At 49.1% G+C, this 10352-nt stretch overlaps 1 protein-coding gene across 3 annotated transcripts in view; it reads left to right on the top strand.

Moving 5' to 3' along the window:
• Window positions 1-283: 283 nt before the first annotated feature.
• The window catches only part of Slc22a23 (solute carrier family 22 member 23), a 159277-nt gene continuing 149208 nt past the window's right edge, over window positions 284-10352 (top strand). For all 3 annotated transcript variants that reach the window (XM_057787306.1, XM_057787305.1, XM_057787307.1), the window contains exon 1: window positions 284-1026. In XM_057787306.1, the coding sequence (XP_057643289.1) occupies window positions 388-1026 (639 nt within the window). In that variant the 5' untranslated portion in view covers window positions 284-387. The remainder of the gene's footprint in view (window positions 1027-10352) is intronic.

Raw genomic sequence — 10352 nt, 5'->3', positions numbered from 1 at the left:
CAACGCGCATCGGCGTCCGCAGGGCCGCAAGTCGCGACAAGGGCGCGGGTCCGGCGCGGCGCCACCTCCTCTTCTCCAGCCAGCTCGCAGCAGCGGAGAGCTTCGGAGCTCGGCGGGCATCCGGGCCGCGGTGCGGATGAGCCGCAGCGGCTGAGGACTCGACTGGCCTCTGCCGGGCGCCCGAGCGGGGCCGCAGCGCCCAGGGCGCGGGTGTGCGCGGGTGACATGGGGACGGCCTGACTCTCGCCGGGCCCGGAGCTCTCTCTCCAGCCGCGGGCCCTCCTCGGCGGCGGCAGCTGCGGGCGCCCGGCCCGGTGCGCTGTGCCCGGGCGCCCGCCGAGCTCCGCCGCGCTCTATGCGCCTCTGCGGGAGCCGCGGGCCCTGGCCATGGCGATAGACCGGCGGCGCGACGCGGCGGGTAGCAGTGCCGGACGGCAGCCGGCCCCGGCCGAGGAGAACGGGTCCCTGCCACCCGGGGACGCGGCGGCCTCGGCGCCCCTCGGAGGACGTGCGGGCTCCAGCGGCAGCGCGGAGATCCAGCCGCTGCCGGCGCTGCACCCAAGCGGCGGCCCGCACTCGAGCTGCTGCGCGGCGGCAGCCGCCCCGAGCCTCCTGTTGCTGGACTACGATGGCTCGGTGCTGCCTTTTCTCGGGGGCCTGGGCGGCGGCTACCAGAAGACCCTGGTGGTGCTCACCTGGATCCCGGCGCTGTTCATCGGCTTCAGCCAGTTCTCGGACTCCTTCCTCCTGGACCAGCCCAACTTCTGGTGCCGCGGGGCCGGCAAAGGCACCGAGCTAGCGGGTGCCACTGTCACCGGCCGGTGGAGCGACATGGGCAATTGGACCAGCCCCCCAGTCACCCCTTTCTCCACTGCTGCCTGGGGGACCGCGAGCAACCGAAGCAACAACAGCGACACGCCACCCCTCCCGTCCCCTCCAGGCAAGGGGAACAACGATTCAAATTGCGACTGCCACGCTTGGGACTACGGCATCCGCACTGGCCTCGTCCAGAACGTGGTCAGCAAGGTAAGAGCCACGACCGCCGCGTCCCCGCGTTCTTCTCGTGAACCCTTTTCTTCCGACCTCGGTTGCCTCTACTCTGCGCTCCATCTCTCTTTCTCTGCAGATCTAGGTCCGAGCCTACCCAGCTGAGGAGCCCGAAATGCTAGCCTGTGTACTCACAATCCCGCATTGACTGGGCTCCCTGCTGTCCCCCAAAGGAGATGCTCTTACTTGGATGTGAAGCCCAAGACTGTTTGCCGCCCTCTGCGGTGCCCGTGACGCTGCATCCGCTTCCAAGGGACCGATATAGCCTTTTCTAATTTCCACCCAAACTCCTGTCCCAGAGCACATATGGAAAGGGCGCCCCTCCCCCAAAAGGTTCAAATCCTTTCCTGGATCTTGCTAGGTGTTAGACTCACTGATGGCTCCGCAGCGGCCCTGGAGGACTCCTTCCCTCTTCTATGTCTGCTCCTTAGAGCCAGGCCATAGCTATGTTCTTTCCGCGGGCCGCCTGTCCCTGTTGTCTCCCACGAAGAACTAACTATCCATGAAAAATAGTGTTCTATTCTCGGATGTTCTTTCTGGCATACCTCAGCCTTCCCACACGTGCCCTGAACCGATTAAAGCCAGTTAAAGAAATGAAGTTATAGACAAAGAAGCCGAGCCCTTTGAAAAGTTCCCTTACTACCCCACCCCCATCCCAACTATGCGTTTTCCTTTTCAGGGATCTGACTATATAGTCCAATGTCAGGGTGTTCCCGCAAATGTTTTCTCAGGACTTCAGTCAATAGGCCCATAGCATAGGAAGGATGTGGGAAACCTGCCTGGTGTCATCGCAGCCCCTGCGGAGCAACTGCTCTCTGGTCTGAGGCATTAAGACCTGGTGAGCTGGTTCCTAGTACCCGCTTTGTCCTCCCTGTCCCTTGTAGAGGTCCTGCATCCTGTGTAATATAGCAGGAGTGTTCTGTGAGGGATAGATGCCACCCTAAGCATGGGCAGTAGGTAGTGTTAAACCTTAGATACCTGTATTGTTTAGTTTTTTCTTGACCTGTGGGAAATAGCGAATGCCACCTTGTCGAGCTATTTATGAAGCATTTATAGTTTCTGTCCCCTTTGCATTTTAAACAGTACAGTTAGAAATGGGGCAGTTCTGAGCAGTTGGAAACACTTTGCCTGAACATGAGAGTGGATTTGGACAGTTTATAAATTGGCTGTGTGGAGTCCATCCCCACAACCAGTGTGTGTTAGTAAACAGTTGTAGTTCATGGATGTGTACGATGAAACTCTTACATCATCATAATCATTTTTTAATCTTGTATCAACCTGGCCAGAAGCACTGGGTCCTGTGGGAACTGTCTGGAATAGTGATCCCTCTGCTCTGCGAGATAATTGGGAAGGTCCTCCTAGTATGTCTCATCTTGACTCATCCCCCACAGCCTCTCCTTTCTCTAACCCATCCCCATTCACGAAGGGCAACATTGTTCTCCCCCTCTCTTCTTAATCTTCTCTTTGCTTAGCAGCAGAGACAATTTTCATAATGGCAACTATTTTAAATCGCCAGGTATGCCTGTCAGAGTAAGGATTTGGCAACACTGCTGAGTAATTTTAGCCCCTTTCTGGAGTAAAGGAAGAATAATGGATTAAAAGGGTATGTGCAGAGAGCACTTTGTGCAGGAGTTAACTTGGAAGTTAGGAAAGCAGACCAGTACTCTACCAGTGGGGACCAGGAGACAGCTATCATCCTGCCAGGCATGGTGTGAAGCAAGACCAGAAATAGTTCCTGAAAACAGACTATATAGAGGCAAATTGGAAAGCTGGGCAAGTTTTTAAAATTAGCACTCAGGAAGGGCTCCGCACGGAGGGGAAGAGTGCCTGACAACACATGGCAGTCACATGTTGTGGACAAGATGACAATAAGGAGTGAAGGCCTGGGCACAGTACTTAGAGGCATACTTTGCTCATACTGTAAAGGCTGGGAAGGACATCTTGATTTTCACAGATGAGTCTGCTCAGATAGAGTACTGCCCTGCCGCCGTGTTCTGTTCTGTAACAATTCTGGAAAGAGTGGTTCCAGCACACTTTGGCATGAAAGGTGCACTTTTCCCTCTGCCGACTGTGCTCACTGGATTCTGTGTCCATGGACCAGTGTAGGATCCATACTGTGATGCTGCGGCCTTGTACACAGTAGACAGAAGAAGCCTTTACCTGTTGTCCGTGTGGAGACGTTGTGCACTATCAGCCATAGGCTGTCTTCAGCTATCAGCATGGCTCCTTCAGCAGGTGTGTTCGTGAAACAGCCTGGTCCCTCCTAGCGCTGGTTGTTGGTTGGGAAGAGGTAACACGATTGCTGCCTTCATACCTGATGTTGAAAGAAAACCGCTCCAGGATGTTGAATGAAGTGGATCCCCTGGAATCTGAGCTATATCCCTGGCATGCACTTACCACCTCATTTTAAACAGCCCCACAAATGGGGCTCTATCCCTAGCAGGCCAGCCTGACCTTCCTTGTAAAGAAACGTGAACTTTGATGAATTACACTTAAATTCTCTCATGCCAACCTGAAGCTCCTTCCTGAGAATGCTTTTTTTTTTCCATCATAGAAAGCATATTTGTCCTTCCCTCCTTCTCTCCCTTCCTGTTGTCTTGTTTTGTTTTGTTTTCAGACAAGAGACTACTCTGTAGATTGGGCTGATCTCGAACTCAGAGATATCTATCTTCCTCTGTCTCCCAAGGGCTGGGATTAAAGGTCTGAACCAGTATGTCTGGCTTTATTTAGCAGTTTCTTACCTGGCTGAAACATGTCCGCCTACTTCAGCTCTTCCGCTCATAACAAAGTCAGCCATATTTACTACGGCACAGAAAATATGCCTCTTAAACGTGGTACCATTGCACAACCAAGTAGGCACTGCATGATCTACCCCAAAAGAGAGATGGACGGATGCCTTGCCTCCACTAATGGAGCCTATGGTGGCTGCACCATCACCTTTAGCAGATATGACATACTTCTGTTTAAAGACTGTGGACTCTGGGCCACCCTGCTTTATCTAGTAGGCTGTGTTCAGTGAACACTTTTCTGTTTCTACTCAGATAGCATGAAATACAGTTCCAGTTTCTTCTAAGTCATTTTGAGTGTTAAGATCTCTCCTCTTGGTGTCTTTATTGTTTTTGCTTTTAGTGAGACAGGGTTTCTCTGTACAGTCCTGGCTGTCCTGGAACTTGCTTTGTAGACCTCAGACTCACAGAGATCCACCTGCCTCTGCCTCCTGAACCCTTAGATTAAAGGCGTGCATCACCACGCCCAGTTATCTTTATTGTTTTTATCATTTGACTTGATCCTTGCATTTGTTACACACACACACACACACACACACACACACCAGAATTTTCACCCTAGATTCTCCTGTTCCTTCAAAATGATGGTGGTGGTGATGTTGGTACCACCTTTATTTTGTGCGTCTCTTTCTAGTTTCTGGAGCATTTTACATGAATTACTTCCTTTGATTAAGAATAGTAACCCAAGGCCAATCTCAACATAGCAACATCACTGATTATGAACACATACTGGAGTAGTTCCTCATAGGAAGCAGGTAGCCAACCAACTTCCTTATCTCCATCCTGGCATCTTATACTTCTGCTCTGCTGGGCCAAGCCGGCAGTGCCTTCTGGATGAATCAAACAGATCCCTCTCCCAGCGCAGCAGGCTTGAGGTCCTGAAGACTGGTGCTCTGGAGTAGACTCCCTTCCTTATTTTCTGTGCTGCAGCCCAAAGTTTCTCATGCTGCTGAGATTTTAATAAAAATTATTTCAATTAAAAGGAAAAAAAATTAGTTCCGTGAATGTAAAAGTGTTGCTCTTGATGGCTGACACAACTCATCCCGTGTCGTTCTGCATGAGCATCGCTGGTGGCTAAGGCTCACGATCTTCTCGAGTAATCGCTAGAATTTGGTCAGCAGGCAATGCCAGCTGACCTTCCCAAGTCTTTTTTTCCCTACAGTTGGAGTTTAAATTGTCCTCTCCTCTCCTGCCTTCTCATGAATTTGCAAAGATTTCTGACCTTTCTCTTAAAAGTTGTTTAATATCCTGGGAAGTAATTTGTACCCTTTTCCTAGCAGTTATTTAAGGTGACTTCAGTACAATGTAATTAAGACTAAAACCAATTTTACTATCATTGCAATGGCAATCATTTTTAAAGTAGTCCACAGTGTTATCCTAACGAGTAACTAGTTTCCACTTCTGAAATGCTTATAACTTATGCTTCTTTTCTCTCTTCCAGGGTGTTTATTTAATGGAATCTGTCATTATTCTCTACCATATCAAAAGTATTTGTCAACCCTTAGAAACACTTTTTTAAAACTTGATTTTGTTTTTACGTGCATCTTTTGTGCCCCCCCCCCCCCGTGTGTGTGCATGTGTCTGTGTCTGTGGTGTGCGTGTGAGTGATGTGTGTGTATGCATGTATGTGTGTGGTGAGAATGTGTGTGTGTGTGTACCATATGTGTACAGATACCTAGAAAGGCCAGAAGAAGGCATCGGATCCATTAGAAATGAAGTTCCAGGTGGTTCTGAGCTGCCTGACATGCTGGGAACTGAACTCAAGTTCTCTGTAAGAGCAGTGAGAGCGAGCTCTTAAGCCACCAGCCATCTCTCCAACCCCTAAGAAGAATTTTAAATTTCATATTTATTCTTGCTGATGTACTAAAATTTCTTGAGTTATTCTCCTAGTATCATTTTGTCAACCCAGTAGGGGCTTTCATATGGTATCTATAACACAACAGTGAACATCTTTGTGCAAATTTCTCTTTTTGATTAACTATAATAGATAATGGATTACATGGCTTAGAATATAGTATAAGCACTGCATGACTTTAGTCCTAGCACTCAGGCAGAGGTAGACAAATATCTGTGAGTGTGAGGACAGCCTGGTGATCATAGTAAGCTCCAGTCCAGCCAGAGTTATACAGTTAGATGCTGGGGGATAGGGGGGAGGAGCCATAGTGTAAGTCACAGTGTTTGTTCTCTGTGCTCCTCAGTTTCAACATGGTTGCTAGATTATTTCTTTTTCAAGACAGGGTTTCTCTGTAGCTTTGGAGCCTGTTCTGGAACAAGCTCTTGTAGACCAGGCTGGCTTCAAACTCACAGAGATTCGCCTGCCTCTTCCTCCCAAGTGCTGGGATGAAAGATGTGTGCCACCACCACCCAACATGGTTGCCAGATTTTATGTATCCTTACAAAAATATTCTATTTTATTTATATATTTACCTCTCATTTATATCATAGTTGAGTGCATATCATATCGTTTTTATGGCTTCATAGTATTCTGTTGTCTGACTGGATCATAATTTATTCAACTAGTCCCACGCTAAAAAGGCATTGGGGGTCATTTCTAGTCTTTACTGTTTTATATCTATGTTATGCAATAAATAATGATATCCTTACACACAGAAACATTTGCACAAATGCAAGATGTAAGAAGCAAGGGGTTGAAACCCCCCTGCATTGTTATTTGGTAGATGTGCCTCATAAAGAACTTAGCCATTTATATGTTCATCCGTGGTTTGTGTGGTCCTGTTTCTCACACCTTCCATGATTTGGGGAGTTGCCAGACATTTAGATGTCTCCTAGTCTGGGAAGTAGAAAATAAAGTTTGACGACCGCTGCAGATTTGTGCGTGTCTCAGTCTGTGGCTTCGCCATCTTTGTGCATTCGCCTTCCTTGGAATGGTCCCCCATCTGTCTGCCTTCCTGTGCATGAGTGTTCTAGGGTTATTTCCCAACTGACTGACAGCAGCACTGTGGCTCTGAGCCTGTCTCCTCCTGAGTAATTATCCAAGCTTCTGATTCTGCTTGTGGTGCTTTGCTTATACACAAAGCTTGGTTTGGATGGAGTCAAGTGACTTAGTCTTTCCTTCCATGGCTTCTGAGTTTTGTGTTGCTAGGTTTATGATATCCATAGTCCTGAATGATTGGGGAGATTCCATGTTTTCATCTAATAGTTTTATGATTTCATTTCCTCTTCGGTTTCCCTTTGCAGCTCTGGTTTGTTTTTATGGTGCTATGAATGTGCATTTCTAGAACTGCTTGCACACTGATAGAGCCCACGTTTTGTGCAGACTTGCTTCTAACCTTCAATTCAGCTGTGCAGAGGCCAGGACTGAGAGGCTGTGGAGAGGTCTGATGCCCTCCTTCAGGGAACACAACACTCTCAAGGGCTGTAGGACCCTCTTTCCTCTTTCATCATCTTTTTCTGAATAGTTTGGGGCAGTATTACTGTTAGAAGCCACTTTAAGCTCTCTTTCTGTCCTTAGCAGTTTTTGCAAGTACTGATTCATCTTGGCCTTTGATCCAAGGCAGAGCTGAGTCAAAGAGTTGCTATTCTTTATAAGCACATTGGATTTTCAACTGTTGTCCTGGCATTGCCAGTGGTTGTATGCCAGAGACACTGTGGGCATCTCAGCCCATCTTCATATTCAATAGCATAACGTTGGTGGCTCCCAGTGGGTCATCCAGGGGTTTTTAGGTGTTTCCACCATGGAAACTGGCGAGCATCACAGACCAGGGACTGCTGTTTTCTTCAGAAAGCATTTGTTACAGAAATAAGTGCAAACTTGCCCCCCCCCCCGAGCCTTTCCCTTTTCCCTCCTTTTTACATGTGCGTATTCTGAACCTGGCCTTGTGCCATGTGCTGGGGATTCAACTTTCATAGACCTATAGGCAGGCTAATAAGGGAAGCACACCCTAGCTGGTCGAGTCGTAGTCTTTTAATTTCTAACTGAGATGAGTGTATGAAAAGAAGGGAGAATGAAAAGCCAGAACAGAGAAGCCTGACCTACAGGGGCTGTTGTATCTGAGATGGACTAAGGGTTGTGTATGGGGAGAGAGGCAAAGGAGAACAGTATGAGTGTCGCAGACGGCAGATAGCATTTGCAAGGGCCATGTGGCATGCAGGAACCTAGATTGCCCATTTTTGGTATGGGAATAGGACAAGGGCCAGGGTTAGAACCCATGTTAAGAACTTTTTCTGCAATTCCAGAGCAAAGGGGAAACCATCGGTCTACTGATCAGGTTGGTGATAGGAGGAGGTGAGAGTTCAGTCTTTGAAAAAGTTCTCTGTCGCTGCAGCATCAAGGTTTCGTGCTGAGATGTGTGGAGATGGGCTGTGCCAGCTAGGTCTGCAGAAGACAACACGGTTTATCAGAGATGTAATGACATGGGCACGAGAGAAAGATAAACAGACAGAAAGGTGGGATGAACAAGGCCCTGGCCCAAGCATTACATAGATGCTATGGATTTTTAGTGAGGAAGGCGTCCTGTGGGGTAGCTGGGGGACCTGAAGGTGCTTGGTGTAAGAAGGGTTCTGAGATGGAGCAGTGGGACACCATACAGGAGCTCTGAGACCAAGCCAGACATTGAACAGCCTGGGGTAGGGCATGAGGCCCTGATGCCACTTCCCTGGGTATGGGTAGGAAAGACTGGTCTTTAGGAACATTCTAGCATTTCATTTGCTCTCCTGCTAAAATTGGGAGTGCTAATTACATTTCTACAAGGCTGAAAGAGCAGATTTGAAAAACTTTGGGTCAGAATGTACATCCACTGCCTACTTTCCTGGTACCCATAGGCTAGACAGAGATCTTGTTGGGTATGGGTGTCATATCCGTAGAACCTTCTTGTCCAGCATATCAGTAGGACCTTCTTGTCTTTAGTTTACATAGAATGGAGCTGAGGGGCAGTTGATGTGTCCAGTTCTTATTACCTACTGACTTTTATGACCTAGCAGATGATCTTGTGGTCTAAGAATGTCCCTAAGCGTATGTTTGCCTGCTGTGAAGTTGAGGTGTATCATTCTGTGACTCTGTAGGGGTGGGTGTTTTCTCTTTCTGGGCAAATTTCTCTGATCTCTGCCCCATTGGCCTTTGTAGACCCCTAACTGGCTTCATCTGACTGCCTTTGAAACTACAGACCCAGAGACACTAAAATGCAAACCAGCCATGTGTTTCTCCTGCTTGCAGCCTTTCAGGGCTCCCTGTCATGGCTACCTAAGATGCCTGGCTTTGACCTGAGCTCTCCCTACTGTTTCGCTCCTCCTCGATACCTCTTTGGTTGGAGGGAACCGCTCTAGCTCCCAGCTAGGCTCAATTTCTCCTCAATATTTAACTTAAGCTGTTCCATTAACGCGGAACACCCTTCCCTTTAGTCTTCAGCCCACTGGCTCCTGTTCAGCCCAAGTCAGCTCAGTTATCATCTGACTCCTTCCAGCGATGGCAACACTTACCCAGAATGCAGTCTGTTTGCCTCCCCACTAGAGGTCTTTGACCCACAAACTCTTTCCATACAAGCCCGAGCCCCTTGAACATGGGTGGCATGGTGAATTGTGAGGGAGCATTTTTCGGTTGGCGGGTGTGGTTGGCATTGTCAGTGCTCCAGCTTGGAACCAGCTTATCAAATCTAGATTACTCTTTCCAGCTTCCTCATTGGCAGGGTGGGGTACCTGCTGCTTTACCTCCAGGTGGTAAGAGGGCAGAACACTGGGGAGGTGTTGCCCCACCCCTCCGCCTGGCAAACAGGAGGTACCTGGCTGGTGGGGTGAGGGCTGCCAGGTACGAGAAGCCCAGAGACGAAAAAGATGAGGGGGTCATACCTGAAAGGGTAGCTTATCTCACTAGGGCACGGAGGTGGAGGTATCTCTCCCTGAAAAGCTGGGTGTGCCCAGAAAGCAGGGTGTGCCCCGTCCGCGGCGGGAATCCTGCACCCAGGGTGGTGTAGCAGTCAGGCCACCCAGGATCCTCTTGTGGTTGGTTGGCTGGTGGGTAGGATTCTAATCTGAGGACTGAACAGGTCACTGGCCACAGGGCCTGAGGCTCACAGGCTCGGAAGAGGAAGACATATGAGAAGAATGTGAGTGGTAGAGAGTGAGTGGAGCACTCCAGCATCTGACTGAGCCGCACTGGGAGACAGCCCCATCAAGAATGGAATTTGAGAGGTGGCCATGGTGACAGTTGCTCACTGCAGGGCTAGGTGGAAAGCAGAGTGAGATTCTGAGCAGGACAGTTCTACCTAGAGTCTTACCTTGGGCAGTTTTTTTCTTTTTCAAGGCTATTATTGGCTTTGGCCATAGTAATCAATGAACGTCTCCCAGAGTGATGGGAGTTAGTCATTTTGTTCTTTTCTTTGCTCACCTGACTCAAGGCTGACTGTTCCCAGTGGCATAGCTCCCTCCACATAAGTGACCAGAGACTAACAGGCCATGAATTTCTGTGAAGGATGGTGGTTATGGACCTGCTGGGACTAGTTTCCGCCGAACTCCGTGACTGCTGTGCCAGACCCTCCGGCCTGCTGTCTGCATCAGCCCTCTCAT

The sequence above is a fragment of the Chionomys nivalis genome, chromosome 13 (assembly GCF_950005125.1).
Source record: "Chionomys nivalis chromosome 13, mChiNiv1.1, whole genome shotgun sequence".
Lineage (NCBI taxonomy): Eukaryota > Metazoa > Chordata > Mammalia > Rodentia > Cricetidae > Chionomys > Chionomys nivalis.
This window is presented reverse-complemented; position numbering and strand designations above follow the sequence as displayed.